The following is a 27,893-nucleotide window of genomic DNA, read 5'->3' on the forward strand; positions in this document are numbered from 1 at the left end:
TTTGAAAGATAAGGTTATTTCTCAAACATAAGAAACGATTTCATTAAGTTGCAATTGAAAAGCTGATAATCGAAAATGATTGCTTTGGAGTGATAAAAGCTTCGCAGACAATTCTCTAGTTTTACAAGACAAGAATTAGACTACAAGAATATGTAACTCAAATATGAAATCAGATAAAATATGGAAAGTGCCACAAAACACTCTTAGTTTTTGTCGTTGTTGGCTAATATAGGTTTTGAAATAAGGCGGAAAGTATAATGAATTTTTTACACACAACTTTGATTCTCATCATAAGTACAAAGATTGGCTGTCTGCATTTCCTCGAAATTACTTAAAAATCTATTAAGCCGTTTAAGGAATTCCGGTGCATATACTCTTATATTTATAATACTAATAATTATTTTAATTCTTATAACGATAATTTATTCTTATTATTATTTTACATTTTTTATTCGAATTTTGGTTTAACATTGAACAGAACACAGGATAACCTTGAATATAACGTAACGCTTTGGTCGGTATATTTGTGACATACCATAGTTATTACATTTATGCTCTCCTTTGCATTTTTCTCTTCGGAGAAAATAACGCTAACGGTCAAGTTATGGTCATTACAATGGTCAGAATGGTCGAGTATAGAAATTACCATAAATCTCCCAGTATCATGCATCAAACGAAAAGTACTCATTGACGCGGCTGACCGCCATGGACAATTTAATCGGCAATTTCAACGAACATGTTTCAAATAAAAAGTGGTAGTGCCACGCACTCTCGCCAGTTGGAATTGAGATTTCGGAGCACAAACACCAAAAGTTGACAAACTACCGCTAGTTTGTAGTACGAATGTGCAACACTCGACCAAAACTCATACTTAAACAGCTATATTATTGTTAATGTTCTTATACAAAGGAACTTTTCCACCCCGTTGTTGATTTTGCTCGAATAAATTACGGTCGAATAAATTACGTCTTTAATAACGTATAAAAATTTAAAAGTCTCTTAACTCAGGTGGCAAATGAAAACATACATACTATATGTATCAGTGTAATTGTCTGGATGTATTTAAATGAAATAAATTAGTGGCAATGAAGTTAGAAGGAATTATGGCGCCTGATTTCACCATCGTATTGAGGCAATAGAAAGTGAAAGTATTTGAGACCTCTTAGAAATCGATTAAATATATATACATATGTATATGTACATATATGTGTACATACATATTAAATAATGCTAATCTAAATATTTTCACATAATTAGCAAATTAAACATAACTTATTTGAAAAAATTGAAGAAGTATGGTTACACGAGCATCCAGTGTGCCCCATTTGAATAGCAGTGGCGGAAGCAGCAATGAAAGCGCCACCGGTAGCGCGTCCGGATCTAGAGGTCGTCGAAGTCGCCTGCCCAATTCGCGTACACGACATGTGGGTAAAAGTGTCACGCCCATTCAGACACGCAGTACACCAGGCAGCATGCCGCGTTCTCGAAGCCTCACCCACGGAATGCAAAGAGTCACTCCTCAAAAGTCCTCAAATAGTTCGGGTGGTGTGCGCTCGAGAAACACTCCAGTCTTTTTACGTTCCAGGGAGAACGAGTGAGTACACTACGCATAAGTATTAGACGGTTTATTGAATCTTATGTGTCTGAAATAAAATTAAAGACATTTGGTATTGACATATTTCATCACTTAACATGTGTTGAAATTGTTTAGTCAGAATAAATAATTTCATAATATCCTGCTGCTTCCCACTGTAATCAATACAAAACCCACTACGTCACGATTTAATACAAATACACATACTTTTAAAGTCACATATTCAGTATTAAAATTTTATGGCGATATTACTTTTTATGAAAACAAATAGTAAAAGACCTATTTAATGTGAAATTTTTAATTTGTTTAGGCATTATTATGGAGGTACAAAAACGTATTTTTTTCTGACGAATCTACTATGTATATAAATATTTTCATATTTTTCTCATTTTTCATATAATTAAGCTATTAATCAGGATATACTAAAAATTCGAAAATTCTTCTCTTCAGGTCTAGGCCAAATTTAAAGTTTACAAACAAAATAAATTTTATGTTAGTATTGCAAATCACGAACCTTAAACAATTTTGCATAAAAAACCAGATCCAGTGTTTTCGGACTTCGATATGGTATCGTTTACTCAAATCACTGCAGCTTCTTCAAATTCGTTTTATGATCTGATCTAATATTAATGAAGCTGCCAGATATCAGATGTACATATGTATTAGACATTTGGACTTAGTTGCTTATTTTACCGCTGTTCACAAAGTTTCGTTGATATAGCTATGTTTCTAGTATTCCAAAATATTCGATATTCAAGTCAAATAAGGATATATCTCATCGGTTATGGGCGGATTATGTCCCGGTCATATTTTTCACACTTCAATTCAGAATTTCTTTACACCAATAAATTGTCCCGTTTTATTATTCAACGATTCGGCTATACATATTTGCTTTAAGTCAAGGGTATCCTCGATCGGTATATTGAATAATATGGTGCATAAGAGGATTATAGGTATTAACTTCTGCGCATATTAATTCAACTACATTATATCGTATGTATATTAAGTTTTAGCGATTGCAGTTGGGAATTCTTAAAATGTTGATCTGCTCTTTCAAAAGGGATTTTTAAATTGGGTATATGTATGTCAGTAATTTGAAATTGAACTCTTATATGATACTACTTATTCTAACATGTAGCCAAGTAATGAAAGTAAGCATACTAAAAGAGATGAAGTCAATGAAGGGATGAGCCCTAACATGTTCTTCAAGTAATTTAACCTGTTAGAGTATGCTCACATACATATAATATTTACATACATACATAGATAATAGTATGTCTGTTGAATTAAATATAAGGAAATCTATGTGTACAAATCTATTCTTCTTAATGAAACCATATTTAAGAAATTAGGTTAATTTTCTCAAAACACACATAAATACTATATACTAGAAAATCATTTACGATAAAAAATTCCAAAGTTCGTTTGAATTAAGTTCATTTGCATAGTATTGCTACAATAAGAAAATTTTTATGAGTCGTGGGTTACTTTCAATAATTGTAAAATCGATTGCGTTCCGAAAAAATATAGGCTGGAGGGGAAAGCTACAACTAATAACGTAAACAATATCTTATCATTGTTCGCGCTCATTGGTTCTTCTTGTAAAAGCACAACGTCTGACACTTTATATTACTTCAACCCCAACATCAACTCCCTTAACCACCTTGTGCTGGTTGTATTAACTTTTAACTAACGAGTATACATATGTTTGTATGTACAGTTCTATATTTATGTGTGCATACTCGTATGTGCATATAGCAAAGGAAATTAGTTGAAATTGATTATGGTGTGAATGGTTTGTCTTTTTATTTCACTTAATTCAACGATTCATGGCCAAACATAAAAATGATCAAATCACCAAGCATGCATTCTATATAAATGGATGATAGGCAAATTACTAGTCCTTCCCATGATGAAAATTAGTCAAAGAATACTTTCGCAAGTTTACAATATCAGAATTGAAAAACCTTGAAACATTTCATATTTCCTGTTTGAGTACTCAATATAAGATTTTAAAATGAATTAATAAACGAGCATATAATTTTAACCAATTTGTAATAGATTCTAATAATTTACATAATTTAAATTAAAGACCAAGTTTTAATCATTTCTAGTTATCGATGAGATGGCCAGCTATGAATAAAGAATTAATGCTAAAAATAAACGGTAAAAAATCCGCTATCAGCGGAAGATAATGATAAAAATATACTGTTACACTCTATAAAGTTAATCATTAGATATTGAAAAGTACATGAGTCGATTGAATGAATATAAATTCAAGTTCTTGCATTGATATATTAAGGTTAATATGTGCACATATGTATATTTGTATAAAACTATGAGCTTTATTACAATGGAATTGTACGATCCTTTTGTTTAATCGTTTCATACTTACCGTCAAATAAATTGGTATGCATTTAATACGTAATTACCTGTATAATTATAATTGTGACAAAAAAAAACATCGAGATTAATGTAGACTTAAATAAAGGAAAATCCCCGGAATGAGAGGGCACATTAATTTAGCCAAATTACAGCACATTGTCATATCCATCCAAATGTTTTACCTCTGTTTTTAATTGAATAGGGAAATACCACAACCTCCTCTAAATTTAGTAATATAATTGTAATAAGGACGCAAACTGACGACATATTGTTTATACAAATGCAAATATATTTTTTCTTTATTTGCCGGCTATTTTGTGTGTACGAACGCTGCTCAAGAGTTTCAGTTCTTTTAAAGGCTGCTTTAGACGTTGGAGTAACTTTGGATCTCCGAACAGTGTCAATACAAGGTATACCATGTAATGTGAATTGTTGACAGAATTGGTAAAAATGTTAAAGTTATGGCATTACATCTGCGAAAGCCCTACCTTTACGCGTTTCCGACCACTTATGTATATTCAAATACTCCCAGTTCTCAAATCTAAAATAAATAAGGCAGATTTTTAGAGAATATATTTGAAGGTACATTAAATTATGTTATTATAAGCCATTCAGTATAGTGAAATTTCATGATATCAGTAGATCAATTAAGACGGAAACGTTATAAGTGTTAGACAAATCCCTGAGCAGACTTCTTCTTCTTCTTTACTGGCGTAGACACCGCTTACGCGATTATAGCCGAGTCAACAACAGCGCGCCAGTCGTTTCTTCTCTTCGCTACGTGGCGCCAATTGGATATTCCAAGCGAAGCCAGGTCCTTCTCCACTTGGTCCTTCCAATGGAGTGGATGTCTTCCTCTTCCTCTGCTTCCTCCGGCGGGTACTGCGTCGAATACTTTCAGAGCTGGAGTGTTGTCGTCCATTCGGACAACATGACCTAGCCAGCGTAGCCGCTGTCTTTCTCGTACAGCTCATCGTTCCATCGAATGCGATATTCGCCGTGGCCAACGCGCAAAGGACCATAAATCTTTCGCAGAACTTTTCTCTCGAAAACTCGTAACGTCGACTCATCCGTTGTTGTCTTCGTCCAAGCCTCTGCACCATATAGCAGGACGGGAATTATGAGCGACTTATAGAGTTTGGTTTTTGTTCGTCGAGAGAGGACTTTACTTTTCAATTGCCTACTCAGTCCGAAGTAGCACCTGTTGGCAAGAGTAATCCTGCGTTGGATTTCCAGGCTGACATTGTTGGTGGTGTTAATGCTGGTTCCTAAATAGACGAAATTATCTACAACTTCAAAGTTATGACTGTCAACAGTGACGTGGGAGCCAAATCGCGAGTACGACGACTGTTTGTTTGATGACAGGAGATATTTCGTCTTGCCCTCGTTCACTGTCAGACCTATTTGCGTTGCTTCCTTGTTCAGTCTGGAATAAGCAGAACTAACGACGCGGGTGTTGAGACCGATGATATCAATATCATCGGCATACGCCAACAGCTGTACACTCTTATAAAGGATTGTACCTGCTCGATTCAGTTCTGCAGCTCGAATAATTTTCTCCAGCAGCAGATTGAAAAAGTCGCACGATAGGGAGTCGCCTTGTCTGAAACCTCGTTTGGTATCGAACGGCTCGCAGAGGTCCTTCCCAATCCTGACGGAGCTTTTCGTGTTGTTTTCGGGGATACCAAATTCAGACATCGCGGCATAAAGGCAGCTCCTTTTCGTGCTGTCGAAAGCAGCTTTGAAATCGACGAATAGGTGGTGAGTGTCGATTCTCCTTTCACGGGTCTTTTCCAAGATTTGACGCATTATGAATATCTGGTCGATTGTTGATTTACCAGGTCTGAAGCCACACTGATAAGGTCCAATCAGTTTGTTGACGGTGGGCTTTAATCTTTCACACAATACGTTCGATAGAACCTTGTACGCGATGTTGAGGAGGCTTATCCCACGGTAGTTGGCGCAGATTGTGGGGTATCCTTTTTTATGGATTGGGCATAGCACACTTAAATTCCAATCGTTGGGCATGCTTTCATCCGACCATATTTTGCAAAGAAGCTGATGCATGCTCCTTAATAGCTCTTCGCCGCCGTGTTTGAATAGCTCGGCCGGCAATCCATCGGCCCCTGCGGCTTTGTTGTTTTTCAGGCGGGCAATTGCTATTCGAACTTCTTCATGGTCGGGCAATGGAACGTCTGCTCCATCGTCATCGATTGGGGTATCGGGTTCGTCTTCTCCTGGTGTTGTGCGTTCACTGCCATTCAGCAGGCTGGAAAAGTGTTCCCTCCATAATTTAAGTATTCTCTGGGCATCGGTGGCTAGATCACCTTGGGGGGTTCTATAAAAGTACGCTCCGGTCTTGAAACCTTCTGTAAGCGCCGCATTTTTTCGTCGAATTTTCGGGCATTACCCCTGTCGGCCAGCTTATCAAGCTCTTCGTACTCACGCATTTCGGCCTCTTTCTTTTTCTGTCTACAAATGCGTCTTGCTTCCCTCTTCAAATCTCGGTATCTATCCCATCCCGCACGTGTTGTGGTCGATCGTAACGTTGCGAGGTAGGCAGTCTGTTTTCTCTCCGCTGCGACACGGCACTCCTCGTCGTACCAGCTGTTCTTTTGTACTTTCCGAAAACCAATTGTTTCGGTTGCAGCTGTACGTAAGGGGATTGAAATCCCGTCCCACAGTTCCCTTTTACCGAGTTGTTGACGAGTGCTCTCAGAGAGCAGGAGTGCAAGCTGAGTAGAAAATCGTTCGGCTGTCTGTTGTGATTGCAGCTTCTCGACGTCGAACCTTCCTTGTGTTTGTTGGCGTGGGTTTTTTGCTGCACAGAGGCGGGTGCGAATTTTGGCTGCAACAATATAGTGGTCCGAGTCGATGTTAGGACCTCGGAGCGCACGCACATCTAAAACACTGGAGACGTGTCTTCCGTCTATCACAACATGATCGATCTGGTTGGTGGTTTTTCGATCCGGAGACAGCCAGGTAGCTTGATGTATCTTCTTATGCTGGAATCTAGTACTACAGATAACCATATTTCGGGCCCTGGCGAAGTCGATCAGCCTCAACCCATTTGGGGATGTTTCCTTGAGGAGGCTGAATTTACCGACCGTAGTGCCAAAGATACCTCCTTTGCCCACCCTAGCGTTGAAGTCGCCAAGCACGATTTGGACATCGTGGCGGGGGCATCTCTCATAAGTGCGCTCCAAGCACTCATAAAAGGCATCTTTGGTCACATCGTCCTTCTCTTCCGTCGGGGCGTGGGCGCAAATCAGCGATATGTTGAAGAACCTCGATACTAGTACTCGGCGACGGAGTCTCTCTCCCACCACGAATTCAACACCAAACTTGCGCTCCTTTATATGGCCACTGTAGTAAATGGCACAAGGACCTACTCGTATCTGTCCTTGTCCCGTCCATCGCATTTCTTGGACGACGGTGATGTCAGCCTTTATTTTCACGAGCACATCAAGCAGCTGGGCAGCGGCACCTTCCCAATTAAGAGACCGGACATTCCAGGTGCATGCCCTCAATTCGTAGTCCTTATTTCGTTTGCCATGGTCGTCATCAAAAGGGGGGTCTCTCATCCGAGGCTGATTGTTGATTTTCATTGGGGGTGTGTTTTTACGTGGCGGGTCCCAAACCCAGCGCACAACCCTAAGTAGGGGATATTTCGCCTTCTCACTTTAGCTCGCCTTCAAACGGATATTCTTAGGCTACCCAGAGTTTACTTGGTCAAAGACCGGAAGTCGTTAGCTTTTTGAGTCATATGTAAAAGAATCGTTTGTGACCACTCCCAAGTGAATGGCGATCAGAGAACTTTCCTCACTTGCGTGAACTTCTACACATGACTCCATCCCCTGAGCAGCCATATAACTGATAATCAGGATTTAGAAATATCCGACAGCAATCTCAAAAATTAATACAATCCGTCCTTCCATTTCCCTGCCCCGAAGTATAATTTTCCTTGACGGGAAGTAAAGTATAATAGGAGAAAACAATCAAAATAAGTAAATTTGATACCAAATTTGATTTCGTCGAACAATGAAGTTGAACCTTTTCGCTATTTTTTTATACTCTTACAACCAGCTTTATTCGCCTTACGGTTGTACGTATCACCTAAAACTAATCGAGGTAGATATCTGGGAAATCCGGGAAACTATCTGTCCGACGGCCGTCCCGAAAATGGGTTAAATCGGGACAATACTTCCCTGCGCCCTATATACCTAATATAAAGAGTTTCGAGCTTCCGGGTGGCTTTATACTGCATATACATATCGGCCAAAGAAAAGTACAAAGCGTGTTTTACTCATAACAGTGCATCTTTGTGCCTAAAATAGATAAAAAAAATTTACCGCCATATAACTAATATCAGGATTTTCGAACATCCAGCTGACTTTACTCCATGTGATTGTATGTGAGGTACCTTAATGAAACCCAGTGAACATTTTTTAGTACGTGGCATGATAATAGTTAACAGGTAAAATCGGGTTGGTATACCCCCACTCCTATATTCTACATAAAATGTTTTCGAATTTCTAACAAACCTTATGTCAAATATGTCGGTCAGTGTATGAGTTTTATAAAGTATATGTATATATAAAATTGCTTGGATTCCGATTCGCTGGTTGACGTTTTACATCTTAAGGTATTTCCTTTGCAAGTTGCAACAGTATAAAGTGTTCGGTTGCATGCGAACTTAGCATTGTTAATGGTAAACATTTAAAATTTGTTTTGTATATGTAAAGTAGTATCTTAGATTAGCTCGAAAATTAAATGGCTTTATTTTTTTTTTAAGTAATAACATATTCAAATGATTCTTACATGGTTTTGAAAACATGTTTCTTCTTATTTACTGGCGTGAAAACCGTTTACGCGGTTATAGCCGAGTTAACAACAGCGCTCCAGTCGTTTCTTCCTTTCGCAGGGTGACGCCAATTGGAGATTCCAAGCCAGGTCCTTATCCACTTGGTCTTTCCAATGGAGTGGAGGTCTTCCTCTTCCTCTGCGGGTACTGCTTCCCGGCGGGTACTACGTCGAATACTTTCATAGCTCACACAGCTCATCGTTCCATCGAATGCGATATTCGCCATACCCAACGCGCAAATGGCCATAAATCTTTCGAAGAACTTTTCTCTCGAAAACTCGCAAGCCTCTGCACCATATAGCAGGACGGGAATTATGAGTGACTTATAGAGTTTTGTTTTTGTTCGTCGAGAGAGGAGTTTAATTCTTAATTGCCTACTGAGTCCGAAGTAGCATATGTTGGCAAGAGATAACTTGCTTAGAATTTGAAAAAAAAAATTATGAATTGTTTGTACTTTATCTACCATCTTCTCCTCTACACCTCCAAGAATTTTCAGCCGCGAGAATCTTCCGATTAATCCAATTTAGCAAAGAATATTGATATATTGTTCTCTTATTCTCTGGCAGATTTTATTAATTAAGAATGGTTAATTCACTATAAATTTAAAATAAGAAGCATAGTACATATAGAACTTTAAGTATAGCGAATATACTAGTGCTAACACATTTATATATAGTCTTGAAAGTCCGTTTTTAACAGTAAGAACAATCAAGTCAAGCGCTAGATCCTCACTACAATAGATTCTTTACTCCTTAAAATTTATGCAAAATGAATGAAGAATAGGTCAGACGCGTTGGTATATCTCGAACAAGTACTATCCCTTAAGCAGATAGTTTCTCAATAGTTCATAACTCTTTCGATTTTCTATGCAGAAGAAATAGGACATGACTATGTATATTTATATAAACAAACTAAATGCATTAATACGTTTGTTAAATAAATAATTGCTTAGTAAACCTAAGGTTAATGAACCATGTTTATGAATTATAGAATGATTTGTTTACTTAACACCTCTACTAACGTCCTGTTGTCATCAAATAATTGGTAGTAAAAAGTAAAAACCGTATATATACATATATTAGATCCAAAAAAAAACGGAAAATCGGCGTATACAGAAAATGTTCTACATTGTGTACAACTTTACGTAAGAAACTGTAGGTCTAAAACAGCGATTATTAAGGCGAAGGCGATAGCATTTCGTAAGTGCCTTGAGATATGTTTTTTTTTCAAAACTTTTTGTAAACAATAAAGTAATGTTTTATTATTATTATGCTACTCCCTTTTATTAATTAAATTATCTCTGAGTTATCATTGAGTTCAATAAGTTTGAGAGTAATTAAGATAGGACGTTTTTTATTCGCTCTCTGAGTCATACTAATAGTTTTCAAATTGTAAATTAAATGTTTCTAATTCGATCAAAGTAATATCTAAATAAAAATTTAAATACAAAGTGTTTCATTTATCACAAGCAAGCTTACAAGCTTCTTACTGAAACAGAAAACTGATAAAAATATTTTTTGCAATTTCAGCCACAAAATCAACAACATTTTTAGAAACTAAACTAACGATACATTTATTTTATATTTAATTTTGGAAAGTGTTTTTAGCATGACGCATTTGCACATAAATAATTCGATGTACAGTAAATTGAATATCGCTATCAAACATAATCCCTATGTAAACGAAGACAGCGAAACGTCGCCAATTTCATGTTTCTTATGTTTAGTAACTATGGTATTAAAGGTGGGCGCATAGATGACCTTAAGTCGCGAATTACCAGATATTTAATTCATCCTCCTTTCTTCTTTAAGCATTGCTATTATTCTAATTTCAACGGTGCAGCTGAAATTCCAGATACTGGATACTCTTGACGTTTGTGTATTGGGCATTGTCGTAATAATAACATAATATAAATAAATAATGATAAATAAAATGAAAATTAAATGAAATAACAATTAAAATTTAATATATAACATATATTTAAATATAGATTACTTGCTACATCGGTGAACCATTCTGAATGCAATGCATGCAAAACAAAACTCATCCAAATTTGTTGTCATGCATTAATAAGTTTTAGATTCTGTCGAAATTAAAGCAAAGGCGTTTAAGAATATGCACTGCACCCTCAATCTTTTGTTTAACACTTCAAATTGCTATTTCATTAAAAATTGTTACAATTCTGGGTTGATTTAGCACTTTCTTCATTTCTATACTTTCGCAACATATTGCTACAGAGTATACTAATTTTGTTCATCTAATGGCTGTTTGTATCTCCTTACAACAATCAAGTTAGTTATGGGGTTATATATGATATAAATAAATTATGAGGTTGACGAGAGTGAATGTCTGTTTGTTTGTGCAAGCAATGATTAAAAATCTGAGAGATATTTTGATAATATCTATGTCATCGGCGTACACAAGCAGTTGTCCACTCTTTAGTGATTGTACCTTCTCTATTCAGCTCTGTAACTCGAATTATTTTCTCCAGGAGTAGGTTAAAGAAGGCGCACGATAGGGATTCGGCTTGTCAGAAACCCGTTTCGTATCGAACGGCTCAACGTCAGTTTACATAGCCGTATTAGTTTTGCGGGGATACCAAATTCAAACATAGCGGCATAAAGGCAGCTCCTTTTCGTGCTGTAAAAAACGAAGAGGTGGTGTGTGTCGATCCACTTTTCACGGGACTTTGCAAAGGTTCAATCAGTTTGTTGTTTCGTTTGCAGCTGTATGTACGGAACTTGGAATACTATTCCACAGCGCCCTTATACCGAGTCTCAGAGAACAGGAGTGCAAGTTGAGTAGAAAATCGTTCAGCTGTCTGATTGCTGCAACTAACTCCCATAAATCGACTGCAATCTGACAAATGTAGTAATTAACAAGTAAGGAAGGGCTAAGTTCGGGTGTCACCGAACATTTTATACTCTCGCATGATAAAGTGATAATCGAGATTTCATTATCCGTCATTTACATATTTTTTTATTTTGCTGTAAAATTAATTAGATTAGTAGTTCCTGAGGTATGGTTTTTGGTCCAAAAGAGGGCGACGCCACGCCCATTTTCAATTTAAAAAAATGCCTGGGTGCAGCTTTCTTCTGCCATTTCTTCGGTAAAATTTAGTGTTTCTGACGTTTTTTGTTAGTTTTTGAACTGTATATGGAAATGCCTGAAGGAAACGACTCTATAGAGTTTGGTTGACATAGCTATAGTAGTTTCCGAGATATGTACAAAAAACTTAGTAGGGGCGGGCCACGCCCACTTTTCCAAAAAAATTACGTCTAAATATGCCCCTCCCTAATGCAATCCTTTGTGCCAAATTTCACTTTAATATCTTTATTTATAGCTTGGTTATGACACTTTATAGGTTTTCGGTTTTCGCCATTTTGTGGGCGTGGTAGTGGGCCGATTTTTCCCATCTTCGAACTTACCCTTCTTATGGAGCCAAGAAATACGCGTACCAAGTTTCATCATGATATCTCAATTTTTACTCAAGTTACAGCTTGCACGGACGGACGGACGGACGGACAGACATACAGACAGACATCCGGATTTCAACTATACTCGTCACCCTGATCACTTTGGTATATATAACCCTATATCTGACTCTTTTAGTTTTAGGACTTACAAACAACCGTTATGTGAACAAAACTATAATACTCTCCTTAGCAACTTTGTTGCGAGAGTATAAAAATATACTTACATACCATAAACGTGTTTCAGTTAGTAATACAAGTTAATTAAGTTTAAAAATATGTTATTGGATAAAGATGTTTAAAAATACACTAGAAAGGGATATGTATTAACCTGATAACCCAATTTAAATTGCTCATTTGTTCGCTGATATCCAAAAAAAAAAATTTTAGATCGGTTGTACCTGACCATGCCTTCAATATACCCTGCATAGTATATTCCCTCTTTCCAGCTGACTTTAAAACACTTGGGTTGGTCAAAATGTGTGATATTTTAATGAAGTTAAGTTTTCTTAAAAATTGTGAAATCATATGAATGGTTTAGCGGTGAATATACGTCTATTTAGTTTAGACCTTGGTTTAAACCGCCTCAGGTTGTGCGTACATATATGTATGTATGTATCTCATTTGAAGGTGATTTTAATAGAATTTTAGCTGACGCGAAGTAAAAGTGAGCAATTAAACTAAGTCAGTCTATTACCTATAATATAACACGATTCCGTCGAACAATTAATGTTGAATTCTTTCGCAACATTTTTTAAAGTAATATTTCACGTGTGTTTTCATACATATATAATAATTACGCTCGAACTTGGCCCTTCCTTACTTGTTATGAATGTTTACCTTCTCTTGTAAGAGTTAATGAACATTTTTTAAACTAAAATGAAGGATATCATCCATGTATTAACGTCTGCACTGGTCAATCGTCTATTTTATAAATCTATTTTCAGCATAATACTTGCATATCACTGTAGTAATTAATAGTTTTCTCTATGGATGTTCATTTAAGCTAAAGGTAATTGATAAAATTAAATTATTTTAAATACTTGCATGCTCTTATAAATTTTGATTATGCCAATAAATATATACGTATAATATTTACTTATATGTACATATATCTTGAATGGTTAATTCATTTTTTATAAGAAACTCTTTTAGATCTAAAATTAATCTGAAGTCTTAATGTTGACGGGAAAGGGTTAAGTTGTAATACCTTAATAAAACTTGCGATACATTAGGCTGTAATGAAAAAACTGACTTCGATGTTTGATTGACGCAACATCTGCAGTTGTTCTTCGCATTCACAGATATTAAATAAATTGTATATATGTATGTAATTTTTAATTTCAAGTTTTACAGCTGTTCATTTATATGTCCAACCCTGATTCTTTTAGGTTAAATGCTTTAATAAAACTGCGTTTAAAATTAATTGTAAATGGAAGGAAAGAATAATTTAGTTATTTTAAAGCTGGAATTAATTCGACAATTTAATACCAAAGGTCTATATAATAATAAAATTAATACGTTTATTCGTAAACCCTGTGTCCCGGCAACACTCATATAGTCCTACTAAAGGTCAATGTAATATCTTTAATCATTAAACATACATACATACATACATATATGGGCACTGGGGCACTTTGGTTTCAGCAAGTTTGGTTGACGTAGCTTAAGTGGTTTATAAGATCTGATAAATCTATGGGGTCTCATCCACATAGGTATACTTTTAAAAAGACTTGAACCAAAAATAAACTTCAATACCCTGTACCAAATTACAGTTTTGTATCATAAATATTTTAAGTCATTTTGTGGGATTGACGATAATCTGATTCCGCTCAATTTCAATACTAACATTGCTAGGGTGTCAAGAAACACATGATCTAAGTTTGATCAAGATGCCTCAATTTTTAGTCAAATTATCGCTTGCTTGGACAGACAGATAGTCACGCAGAATTCAACTCGTCACGAAATCTTAATCTCTTATAACATATACAGGGTTTGTCGGGAAGGTAATAGGACTGAGTCAATTATAAAAATGTATTTAACCAATCGTTACAATTCTTTAAAAACTTTCAAAATAGGTTAATTCTGCAGTTTGACGGTTTGTCCAAGAGGAACAAATTCATGGTGGACGATGCTTTTGATGTGAAGAAAGATAATGAGCATCATTTTCACTTTGGATTTGCTATTTCTTCCGGTCTTCATCAGCGACCTCTTCCCGGCCCTCTAAAATGGCCTGGTGCCGTCGTTGCTAAAGCAACATCTGGCTAAGCCTAATTAATCATATCAAACGTCTCTGTCCGATTTACTGAGTTTTACACAAAATTAAATCGCGTACCTCAGCTCTAACTAACGCTGCATTTTCGGCTTGCATCACTCACAGAAATACATCGCTCGAAAATGTTTGTCCGGACTCTCCAGAAAGCATCACAACTGACCAGCCGCTCGTTCGTTAGCAAGGAATGCCCTTTACTGAATTCAGTCGGTGCGCGAGTTAAAGAACGTATTCCATTTGATATAAACAGAATGCATCAAAACAACATTAAAGAAAATGCATCAAATTAACCTTGAGTTGGAACAACAAAAATGCACTATCACTCCAACAAACAATACTGAACGAATAAACATCAAAACAACCTGAGTTCTAATACCACAACAACTTATCTTCGAACAAAGGAAATGTAACTAATAGCATTGACAGACGGCAGCGATAATCCGGATTAACTGCATTAATTGGCCAATTTTAATCTATTGTGAATGAAAAACAAGCAACACTGACAGCTGTTTATCAAATTTTCAAAAACAAAACAACAATTTTTATCGTATGATGCTATGATGCAGTTTATAAATAACGTGTTGATATGTTTTTGTAATAAAAAATGGTTTTGTAAAAATTGGTCAGCTAACATCCGCATTTTTTATCTTCTATCCATTTTCATTGAAAATATTATAAAAATGACAATCAGATGTTTACGAGAATTTCAAACTTGCATAGCTGCCGTCTGTCACCTACGAATTTGGATCTGATTAAGTGCGCAGTTAATCCGTACTAACACTGTCGTCTGTCAAGACTATTAAGAGTATTAATAAAAAGTATATGTACATTCCGATGCAGCTGAAAAATATAATCTTTTGACACGTTTTTACTTCATGTAAAAATTAACTCGCGCACGCTCCGAAGTATAGTCGCGGCGGAAGAAACTCAGTCCTATCACTTTCCGAACAAACCCTGAATGCAGTGAAAATCATCATAACCGGACACTCATCTTCCCAGTGTTTTTGTCCGGCTAAGGGAGCTTATCTCTCATATGGGGACATGGCAAATACATGTTTTTAGAATATATTCTTAGAGCCAGAAGCTTGAACTCAGAACTATATTTCTACTGAACTAAAAAATGCAATCCAGGAGAGGATGAATGACAATATCCTATTAGTTTCGGTTGAGTTCCAGCGAACCAGCCAGCTCCAGCGCAAGTCAATTGGTGTGTGAAATGATTGTCACACACCGACGTAAAAAATGTGTATTACGATTAAAGAGCACTCAAACACTCCTCAGAATTAGCGATTCGTTGTTTTTGTTGGATTATGAACTTACGCGGTAACCACTTTGCACAGAGATTTCGACTCTTTAGGGCGTCCACTGCCTTCATCTCTTTTCAACGATTAATTTTCCCTGTACAGAACCTAAATTCAACCTATTTTTCACCCAAAAAGTAATGTTTTATTAACGTACGAAATGATTTTTGATCCATTTTTTGTAAACTAACACAAATTGCCTCACCCAAAATGATATATCTCATTAACTAATAGTTCTCCAGTTGCCAATTTGTCTACGTTTCTTTTAAATGCTGACTAGAAGTCATAGAGATGGTATTAGAAGCACCATCTATGTATCAAGCACAGTAAAGCGTGGACGGGTCCTCTATTACTATATATAACTCTGTATCTACCCCGATTAATTTTAAGTGGGACAAACGTTAGATGATCAATACTATTAATGATTATTATATTGGTATATGATATATGGATTATTTATATTCTTACACATTCATTAACACTAAGTAACTTAGCCAAGTCTGATGAAGTCAATATTTACTAAGACTCATTTATTTATAAAATTAATGAATTTTCTTTTCCAAATGTACATACATATATGTGCACGCACTAAATCAAAGTACTTCAATTCAAGTATTTTACATCAATCTAATACTCGCAATTAAAGAAAAACGCATTAATAAACATGTAAGGAAGGGGTACATTTGGGTGTAACCGAATATTTCATACGCTTGCAACTTGCCAGGCAAATGCCTTAAGGTGCAAAACGTTAACCAGAGGTTCAGAATCCAAGCAATTACATATACATATGTATATATAACTGATACACTGACCGCCATATTTCACATATTTTTGGTATTAAATTATAGTAGTATATCCAATATTATACGTTCAATTAATTTTGACGAAAGCTTGAAAATCTAATATTAAGTGTATAGGAAATAGTATTGAACCGATTTTGTACATTTTTTTGCCTTGCCAATACTATATGCAGTTAAAAGGCTAACACAGACTAACAAAATGCACTCAAGGTTTCATCAAGGTTCCTCACATACAATGACCAACCATTTGGAGTAAAGTCAGCCGGGTGTTCGAGAATCATGATATTAGTTATATGAGCTGTATGCGGTATAATGTCACCCGGAAGTTTGAAAATCTTAGGTATGGTATATGAGGGCTAAAGGAGGTATGAATCCGACTCAAGCCACTTTCGACACATGGACAAACTATTATCAGGAAAGAATGTTCGGTAAAATTCTATTATCATATATATCTCACACATTGGCCGATATTTTCAACTACAAGTACTGGGGTACGCACATTCGGTACCTAGCGGCTTGAACAGTTTTGGTTCGGTTTGGACTAATTTTGGTCTTAAGGCATACATTACAGGCACTATACGTGCGAAGTCTCATCTCGTAATATTAAATACTGCTTTATTTATGTTCTGGGAAGTGAAAGAATCAAGCGGCATTTAAAATTGTGCTGTATGGGAAGTAGGCGTGGTTGTTGTTCGATTTCGAACTATGAGTGTGAGAAAAATGTCACGTATCAAATTTTGTTGAAATCGGTAGAGAAGATATGTGATTTCACCTAAAAGTTGACGGTGCCACGCCCATTGCCCAAATTTAACCCCGGCTTCTACGAGTATAAAGCTGTCTAATACCATAGTATTTGTGGTAAAATGTAATGTCTCTAGAGTTTTTGGTAATCGATTCTTCGCGCTTTTAGTACTTTTTAACAGTATCGTTAAAGGGGGAGTGAGCGGAGTTATGATCCGAATTCATTCATTTTCACACTTTGGGCAGAGCTTTATTATAGGATTTATTTTAAGTGAATTTAGTTAATTTTAGTTGACCGGTTTGAGAGGTATGTACATACATTAAACCTATTAGGGGACGGGGCCACGACCACTCTTTCAAAATTTTTAGCCCACTGGTGTCCCCTTCTACCGCAATCCTTTGTGTTCAATTACAGTTCCAGATCTTTATTTAGTGCTTAGTTATGAAATTTTATATGATTTCCTTTAATGGCGTTTTGTTACAGTTACAGCTTGCACGGACGGCAGACGAACGGACAGGCAGACAGTCACCCGGATTTCTACTCGTATCATAATCCTGATGATTTATATATGGTATATAACCCTATATCTAACTCGATTAGTTTTAGGTGATACATAATATGCAACCGTTAGGTGAACAAAACTATTATACAGAGTACCTGTAAGCAATATGTTGCAAGAGTACAAAAAGTATTTTCATTTCTACTCCCATATTTATATTTGTGCCCAGTGCAATCATACACATAATGAACAAACTGACACAATTACGTAATAAACGGATTAGGATTGGGGTGCTCGCGTGTCATTAACTTTAACTTGACTAATTTATACGGCTGACTAACACGTATTTACGTTAGTATATAGTATTGTATCTACATGTACATCTACGTATATATCTGTATGTGCATAGGAGTACATCAGCTCTCTTGCTGAAATACGATATATAATTATTCACCTACCTGAGCATAGAAAAGGTGGTTGCCGTCTATGATTTCATATATACCTTATGTGTATACATGTGTATAGGCATTTCTACAGCCAACGCAACGGATGTCGAAGTTTGACGTCAAGTTCAAGGAAATATTGTTTGACCAAGGTTATGAGTCAAGTTCATGCCTAAAATCTTAACCCAATTATGCAAAGTTAAACTCTTACTTCCCAAACACATCACATATACTTACATATATATTATTTACATATCTGTAAGTATCTGTTTTGATTTTGCAGAATTGGTAGTGCGGACACTTTGGAAATAGTGGCATCGAAATCCACTGGCAGTGAACCCTCAACACCGGAGGACAACATCAATGTTGTGGTGAGGGTGCGACCGCTTAATGAGAAGGAAAAACGTGATAGATATGGCATGATTCTTCAGTTCCCTGGAAATGGACAAATTATTGTGAGAGCTAATTACGCATATACGTACATTTATTTAATTGCATAAATTAATACCAATATAAAGGGTGATTTTTTAAGAGCTTGATAACTTTTTTTTAAAAAAAAACGCATAAAATTTGCAAAATCTCATCGGTTCTTTATTTGAAACGTTAGATTGGTTCATGACATTTACTCTTTGAAGATAATTTCATTTAAATGTTGACCGCGGCTGCGTCTTAGGTGGTCCATTCGGAAAGTCCAATTTTGGGCAACTTTTTCGAGCATTTCGGCCGGAATAGCCCGAATTTCTTCGGAAATGTTGTCTTCCAAAGCTGGAATAGTTGCTGGCTTATTTCTGTAGACTTTAGACTTGACGTAGCCCCACAAAAAATAGTCTAAAGGCGTTAAATCGCATGATCTTGGTGGCCAACTTACGGGTCCATTTCTTGAGATGAATTGTTGTCCGAAGTTTTCCCTCAAAATGGCCATAGAATCGCGAGCTGTGTGGCATGTAGCGCCATCTTGTTGAAACCACATGTCAACCAAGTTCAGTTCTTCCATTTTTGGCAACAAAAAGTTTGTTAGCATCGAACGATAGCGATCGCCATTCACCGTAACGTTGCGTCCAACAGCATCTTTGAAAAAATACGGTCCAATGATTCCGCCAGCGTACAAACCACACCAAACAGTGCATTTTTCGGGATGCATGGGCAGTTCTTGAACGGCTTCTGGTTGCTCTTCACCCCAAATGCGGCAATTTTGCTTATTTACGTAGCCATTCAACCAGAAATGAGCCTCATCGCTGAACAAAATTTGTCGATAAAAACCGAACCGAACCGAACACTGATTTTGGTAATAAAATTCAATGATTTGCAAGCGTTGCTCGTTAGTAAGTCTATTCATGATGAAATGTCAAAGCATACTGAGCATCTTTCTCTTTGACACCATGTCTGAAATCCCACGTGATCTGTCAAATACTAATGCATGAAAATCCTAACCTCAAAAAAATCACCCGTTACTTATATATTAAGAAGAAGCTAACTTTCAAATAATTATAAAACATGTGTTTGTTTAAATATGCCATATTTACAGATCGAAAGCAGTGAGAGAAACAACAAGAAATCACGAAATCAAGAGAATGTTCATGTATTTACTTATAACGTTGTATTTGAACCCGGAGCGACTCAGGAGGATATTTTGGATTATTCAGGCATCAAACGCATCATTGACATGGCAATCGAAGGTTTTAGCTGTACTGCGTTTTGTTATGGACAAACTGGATCGGGAAAAACTCATACGTTGACTGGTCCACCTGACTTGGTAAAAACATTTGAGCTATAACCGAAAAGAAATATCTACATATCGTCACCTGAAATGCAAAATAACGTAACAACATTTTCGGAAATGTAAAGTGGCATGAATGAAACACGCAATAAAATGGAACATGAGTGAAAAAAAAATTTAATATTGGTTAAAACTGGTTTATATCTGAGTGCAGAACCTGAAAATGTTGAACATATGTAATATTATCTTTGTAATTTGAAGTGGTGAAGCGTAATAAATAAGACACTCAATTTCGAATTTTTTGATGATACGTTATTTTGCATTTCAGGTGACGATATATAGGTATACATTTATTTAACAATTGTAGATATGACAAGTAAGGGAGGGCTAACTTCGGGTGTCACCGAACATTTTATACTCTCGCATGATAAAGTGATAATCGAGATTTCATTATTTTTTTAATTTGCTGTAAAATTAATTAGATTAGTAGTTCCTGAGATATGGTTTTTGGTCCATAAGAGGGCGACGCCACGCCCATTTTCAATTTAAAAAAATGCCTGGGTGCAGCTTTCTTCTGCCATTTCTTCGGTAAAATTTAGTGTTTCTGACGTTTTTTGTTAGTCGGTTAACGCACTTTTAGTGATTTGCAACATAACCTTTGAGGGGAGGTGGGCGTGGTTATTATCCGATTTCTTCCATTTTTAAACTGTATATGGAAATGCCTGAAAGAAACGACTCTATATAGTTTGGTTGACATAGCTATAGTAGTTTCCGAGATATGTACAAAAAACTTAGTAGGCCACGCCCACTTTTCCAAAAAAATTACTTCTAAATATGCTCCTCCCTAATGCGATCATTTGTGCCAAATTTCACTGTAATATCTTTATTTATGGCTTAGTTAGGACACTTTATAGGTTTTCGGTTTCCGCCATTTTGTGGGCGTGGCAGTGGACTGATTTTGCCCATCTTCGAACTTAACCTTCTTATGGAGCCAAGAAATACGTGTACCAAGTTTCATCATGATATCTCAATTTTTACTCAAGTTACAGTTTGCACGGACGGACGGACGGACGGACAGACATACAGACAGACATCCGGATTTCACCTCTACTCGTCACCCTGATCACTTTGGTATATATAACCCTATATCTGACTCTTTTAGTTTTAGGACTTACAAACAACCGTTATGTGAACTAAACTATAATACTCTCTTTAGCAACTTTGTTGCGAGAGTATAAAAACAACCTAAAATCGGCTTAAATGATTTCGAACAAATTTCAGAAAATGTTTAGAGAGTGTACTGTACGGGCGTTAAACGATCACTGTTGATACTGCTCATTTTTTCGCGCACAATGCTAAAATGTGTGTTGTGCGGCAGCTGCGCAAAATACGAAACTCTTAATTATTATTATATTATTACTAAATACCAATATTCGGACAGTAAAATGTCTATTGCTGTCTCTTGAAAAGACACTGACACTGACGGCACTCTCCGTTAATGGAAGTCAAAGTACTTACTATGTATTACGTAAGAAGTGATCCAGATAAACAAATTAACAATCACAAATTTCTCTGTATATCTGTTCGAACTAACATTTCAAACACTCCTTTCCCAATATATCTATTTACACCTTTTTTCAAGACGTGCCGTCAAATGTAATTTTATGTGGTATGTTCATTACATGAAATGAATCTGCGCGAAGATGGCGTGGTGGTGATAGATTTACAATTTAATGTGTTGTTTTCAATATCAATAATTAAGTGAATAAATTAACAATAGCAAAATTTCATGACAGTTGTTTCCATTGCATGCAAAAATATTAGGCGTGTTTTATTTGACCAGCAAATTAAGCTATTAGCTTATTTTGTATGGAAGACTTAGCCAACATAATTATGTTGGCTTGTCATAAGCTATCATAGCTTTTATATTGAACTAGAGGCATTGCCAGTTCATCGATTTTTTTCATTCACAATACCAAGGTTTTTCCCCCAAAAAAAGTAGTTGGTAAACGAGAAACCTCACTTTGAGAGATGAAAATGTAAACAAACCAAAATTACAGATTTTTTGTATGAGTTTGAATGAGTGCCTTTTATTTGTCCCCTGATTTAGCTATTAGGTTGATAGCAACACGCTATAAATTTCAGTTGTTCAGTTTTGTCTGCATTTTTCACTCACTTCGTTTGCCGATTTATTCGCTAGGTTCAACATTATATAAAACCTAGTTTTTAACTGTTGTGGAAATAAAACCTCAACCAATTTCTTTATTTTGACTACGATTGTCATGGTTTTTGACATACTCGTATTTAAAACTACATACACATATAATTCCTTAATGAGAATACGTCTTTGGTCAGTATAGGTATTTTGGTAGTTTTTTTATCATATATTTATTTCTACTCCGAGATTACTACCGTTATGTTAAGTTTTTATCAAAAAACAAAGTTTATATTCTCGCCTCCCGGATCGTTTGCCGTCGCTTGAACCACAGACTGGAACTGCAACTGCAGTGTCAATAAATTTAATTTTAATGGTTTTAAACTTTTCAATTTATTTAGATTAATAAACATTTTATTACAATAAATGACATAACTTTCAGTGCAGCAGATACTTATTTTTGAAATATTGAGCCTTTTTGTATCACTTCTCTTCACTTTTCCACAAAAAGTGATTTTTACAATTATAACATGTTACGCTCGTGAATAAGTATATCAGTTGCGTTTTTTATTTGAAACATATTCGTATAAAGAAGAATCATAATTAAGGTGTTTGTTGTTGTTACAGTTTCACGGCAAGCCGAATCTAAAGGATCCCCGACATGGTCTTATCTTCCGGTCGTTTTTATACCTCTTCCAGTTGATTAAAAATCGAAAGGACGTAAATTATGTATTGAAAGCATCTTTTCTTGAAATCTACAATGAACGAGTAAGTGCTCCTTAATCTTAATTATAAACAATATTAGAATATATTTATGTATACTTAAAGTATATCTCATCAATTTTTTATACATACATTAATGATAAATTATTTAGTGCGATTAGATCGTAAAAATAAAATATCATGAATAAGAAGTTATACATACATACATATCGTCTCCTGAAATGCAAAATAACGTAACATCAAAAAATTCGTAATTGAGTGTCTTATTGATTACGCTTCACTACTTTAAATTAGATACATAATTTTACATATGTTCAACATTTTCTGGCTCTGCGGTCATATTTAAACCAGTTTTAACCAATATTAATATTTTGTTTCACTCATGTTCCATTTTATTTCGTGTCTCATTCATGCCACTGTGAATTTCTGAAAATGTTGTTACGTTATTTTGCATTTCAGGTGACGATATATATATACATATATTTCTATAATATATATTGAATGGTTCGAATTTACACACATGAGTTTTAAAGAATTTTTTATTGATACACTCGTTTTTTTTGTATTACAAACATTTTTAAAGCTTTAACAATGTTTGATATCACTACAACTAGTTTCAAAACTAACGAGCAGTTTGATTTGAATAACTTAAAACCAAATTACATAGAAATTAATAGTAATATTCATACATAGATGGTAAATAATTAATTCCTTTATATTTTAGCTTCCAACAAATCTATGTGGTTTTTTCAACACACTCGAAATGCTTTAAAATATTTTTCACTTGTTCAAAATTTGTGTGTGTGTACACCTCAATATGAAACACATGCTCATGTGTGTACTTCAAATTTTTTGAAAAATTCATTCAAATAATTTTGTTTCTTTAATGGTACGAAGGAAATATTATTGTTTATTAATAGACAAAAGTAAGCAAACCAAACACTATTTGTCCTGTGAAGAAATTTGGTTTTGTGATAAGTAAATTATTAATGGTAGCAGCATCGTTTAGGTTCGAGCGATGTTTATTAAAATTAGTGTGTACTACACTGTTATGAATAAGCATAATAACCTGGATATAATGTCTCCTGGTAAACCGACATACTGGGCCAGTGAGAGATAAAAAATACCAGATGTAATAGATTTTTTTGTAGTCAAAAATATAGATAGATCGCTTATGACAGCTGACATATGTACAGACTTATCACCTGATCATTCTTCTGTACTGATAAAGTATACGAACAGCCTATGATATTTGAGCCAAAATTTTCTGTAACATCTCATAAAACTAACTGGTTGAAATATAAAAAAAATATAAGCAGCCACATCAGTATTGACTGGAAAATAAATACTAAATGGCAGTTAAGTCGCTCACCTTCAACTCTGCTTCAACTGAAATCTGCTGTACGTAAGTTAAAAAAAGCACTTAAAAAAAAGACACCACTGAAATTTATATAACATAAAGAAACTGTGCAAAATTTTTAGAAAAATTCTTTTCAGCCACCAGTAGATTCCAAAATGCCTCTAATAATTGGGCACGTAGGGATGAGGAAAAGGAAAATTGCTTTGAAAATCACATAGAAAAGGAATTTCAACCGAATTGCCCAAAGAACAACTTTAAGTTGACAACTTTGGCCAATACCGGTAACGACTCGCTTGTGTCCTTAAGGACTTCTACTTCTGAAGTTTGAAAAAGGCATCAGGACACTAAATATTGCTATAACGGTGCTCTCCTTGCTCTTTAATGAAATTCCTGGTTTCGGATACTATCCAATTTCGTGGAAAAAGTCGCAGATTATCATGATAGATAAACCTGGGAAATACTTAACACAGCCGTCTTCCTACAGACATGACTCTCTCACCTTGTATTTTTAAAATATTTGAAAGTGTTACTATCAAAGATGACTCCTTTCCTGTGCGAAAATAATATAATATCAACGCACCATGCTAAAAATGGCAATGTAGAGCAAGTTAATAGAATTACCAACGAAATAAGGGAAGCATTCGAGCACAGAAAATACCTGCTATTTTTGTAGATGTGGCTCAGCCTTTCGATAAGGTCTGGCGGCCTTTTATGGAAAATCAAAAACGTTTTACCTTACGAATTGCATAAAGCTTTGGTGCCATTATTGAGAAACAAGAAATTTAGAGTTAAAGTAGCAGACATCATATCAGGAGAACGAGCAATATGGGCTGGTGTACCTCACGGTAGCATGCTAAACCCGACTCTGTACATACTATATACAGCATACATTCCAACAGCTATTAACGTATTGACACTCACTTTCGAGGATGACACAGCTCTAGTAAGCCGTAACAAATACCCATCAGAGCATCAAGAGTATTCGAGCAGCACAACTTTTGTCGAAGAATGGCCAACTGGCGTATAAATATTAATGAGCAAAAATGCAAACATGTTACATTCTCGCTGAGACTAGAGACGTGAGAGACGTGTCGACAATTAAAATAAACAATGTCCTAATATCTCGAATGAAGTAACTTATCTTGAAATTCACCTGGGTCTAAGGCTCATGTGACGAAAACTCATAGCCAATAAAATAACTTGCATGAAGCTCAGCCAGCATATTTAAATTGGCTTTTTACAAAAATTCTAAACTTAGCCTAGACAATAAACATACAATGCAATAATAAAACCGATTTGGATGCATGGCATTTAATTGTGGGTTCGACCTGTGCAACCAACATTGATAATAATTCAAAGGTTCCATTATAAAATGCTTAGAACAATCACACGTTCACCATGGTACATGCATAATAAAAACACTCATAAAGATCTTGATATTCCTATGATAAAGAAGGCGGTAGAGGACGGCAGAATGAGATTTATTTCTAAACTTCACCACCATCCAAACCCATTAGCTAACGCCTTGGTAAATTCCCACAATCAAACACGTTTAAAAAGAGGTGATCTACCAGCCTACTAGAGAGCAACGTTCTATCAGAAAAAGCTCAACCATATTCTTCAGCTTAGTTAGGCTTTACCAAGCAGATCCAATAAATATAGAAATTAAAAAAAAAAAATTGTGATAATGCACTAAATACCTATTCCATTGAAACTTTGGTTGCTGGAACAGCTAGAACGACTTCCGCAAGTTTTCTTAGATCTTTATCTAAGGAGGATGTTGACCAGCTATATCTTCTTCTTCTTTAATGGCGTAGACAACATTTACGCGTTTATGGCCGAGTTAAGAACAGCTCGTTTCTCCTTTTCGAAATTTGGCGCCAATTCAAGATACCAAGTGCAGTCATGTCTTTCTCCCACTGATCTCTCCAACGGAGTGAGTGAGAAACGGAGTCCTCCTCTTCCTCTGATTCCACCAGCAGGTGCTCCTTCAAAGCTGGAGTGTTTTCTTGAAATATCGTCGTATTGTGCCTACAGCTCCATCGAGTGCGTAACTCGCCTTTAACAATGCGCAAAGGACCATAAATCTTCCGCAGAACCTATCTCTCGAAAACTCCAAACGTCGACTTATTAGATGTTGTCATCGTCCATCCCTCTGCACCATATAACAAGACGGGGTGATGAGTGACTTGTAGAATTTGGAATTGCAAATATCTAATTATACTCTGAATAGGGTATATTAAGTTTGCTACGAAACTTGTAACACCCAGAAGGAAACATCGGAGACTCTATAAAATATATACATACTCGTAAATCATCAGCATGTCAAGCTAAGTTGATTTAATCCTGTCCGTCTGTATGACTAGCCTAAGTTTTTGAGATTTGCACACGTATTTTTCTTCCCTAGATGCTGCGCGAACCACTATAGCTATTAACTGCCATACAAATTTTCGAATCGAATCAGATACAAACTGAACAATCGTAGTCAAGTGCTTGCATGGTAAACTTATTTCATTTCACGAGATATGTATGTATGTCTACGCAATTTAGTATCACATATTACCTAAGGCAATAATGCAATCTCCGAAATAATTGTTCAAATCAGATCACCATAGCATAGATATGTATGTATATGTACATACATAGCTGCCATGAAAACTAAACGATCGGAATCAAGTGCCTGAAGGGACAACTACTTCATTTGACGAGATATCTGCATGAGTAAGTTATTGCCCAAGACAATACTGTAATCTTCATAAAAGTTAACATTTTTTCTGCGTCGTCGATTTATTTTTAAACGAAAATTCATATGTACATAACTATATAAAATTCGGCGCTTCAACATAACTTTTCTCATCTCGACAAAAACTGTCATCAAGTGAACATATTTTGCAAGGCAAAATAAATATTTTTATATTCGTGATATACAAAGTTTATGTAAGTTTTGATTACGTTTATGTCCTTATTCTTTAGCTGTACCAAATTTTATATTAGTTTGACAAGTTTTGTATAAATGTTTTTTGGGTATTGGGGTTTATTTTTATACCGAACAATGTGATGACAAACATTAGCCCTTTTAAAAGCTTATGTCTTTTCCATTGGAAGTCCGAGGCAACGAATGTCTTAAACCTTCTTTAGCATGCTAATGTACTACATGATTATTTTTCTTCTTTACTTGCTTAGAAAGCGCTTACGCCGTTTTAGCCGAGTTAACAACAGCGCGCCATTCGTTTCTTCATTTCGCAAGGTGGCGCCAATTGGAGATTCCAAGCGAAGCCAGGTCCTTCCAACGGAGTGGAGCGGTTCCTCTTCCTCTGCTTCCCCCGGCGGGTACTGCGTCGAATACTTTCAGAGCTGGAGTATTTTCGTCCATTCTGACGACATGACCTAATCAGCGTAGCCGCTTTTCGCTGAACTATGTCAATGTCGTCATATATCTCATACAGCTCAGAGTTCCATCGAATGCGATATTTGCCGTGGCCAACGCGCAAAGGACCATAAATATTTGCTTCGCTGTCTTATCCATTTTGGCGAAAGCTGAACTAACGACCCGGTTGTTAAGGCC

General features: G+C 35.8%; 1 protein-coding gene across 3 annotated transcripts in view; it reads left to right on the top strand.

Annotated features, from left to right (window-relative positions):
• The first annotated feature begins 709 nt into the window (after window positions 1-709).
• The window catches only part of LOC105231551 (kinesin-like protein KIF12), a 52,568-nt gene continuing 25,384 nt past the window's right edge, over window positions 710-27,893 (top strand). For 2 of the 3 annotated variants that reach the window (XR_007422263.1, XM_049452086.1), the window contains exons 1-4: window positions 717-1,594; window positions 18,657-18,828; window positions 19,899-20,126; window positions 22,873-23,013. Coding sequence is in view for 2 of the 3 variants with exons in the window: in XM_049452086.1 (XP_049308043.1) it covers window positions 1,296-1,594; window positions 18,657-18,828; window positions 19,899-20,126; window positions 22,873-23,013 (840 nt within the window). In the remaining variant the exon portion in view is untranslated. Of the gene's footprint in view, window positions 1,595-18,656; window positions 18,829-19,898; window positions 20,127-22,872; window positions 23,014-27,893 lie in introns of all 3 variants that reach the window. The other variant, XM_049452087.1, reaches the window with a different exon arrangement.

The sequence above is a fragment of the Bactrocera dorsalis genome, chromosome 3 (assembly GCF_023373825.1).
Source record: "Bactrocera dorsalis isolate Fly_Bdor chromosome 3, ASM2337382v1, whole genome shotgun sequence".
Lineage (NCBI taxonomy): Eukaryota > Metazoa > Arthropoda > Insecta > Diptera > Tephritidae > Bactrocera > Bactrocera dorsalis.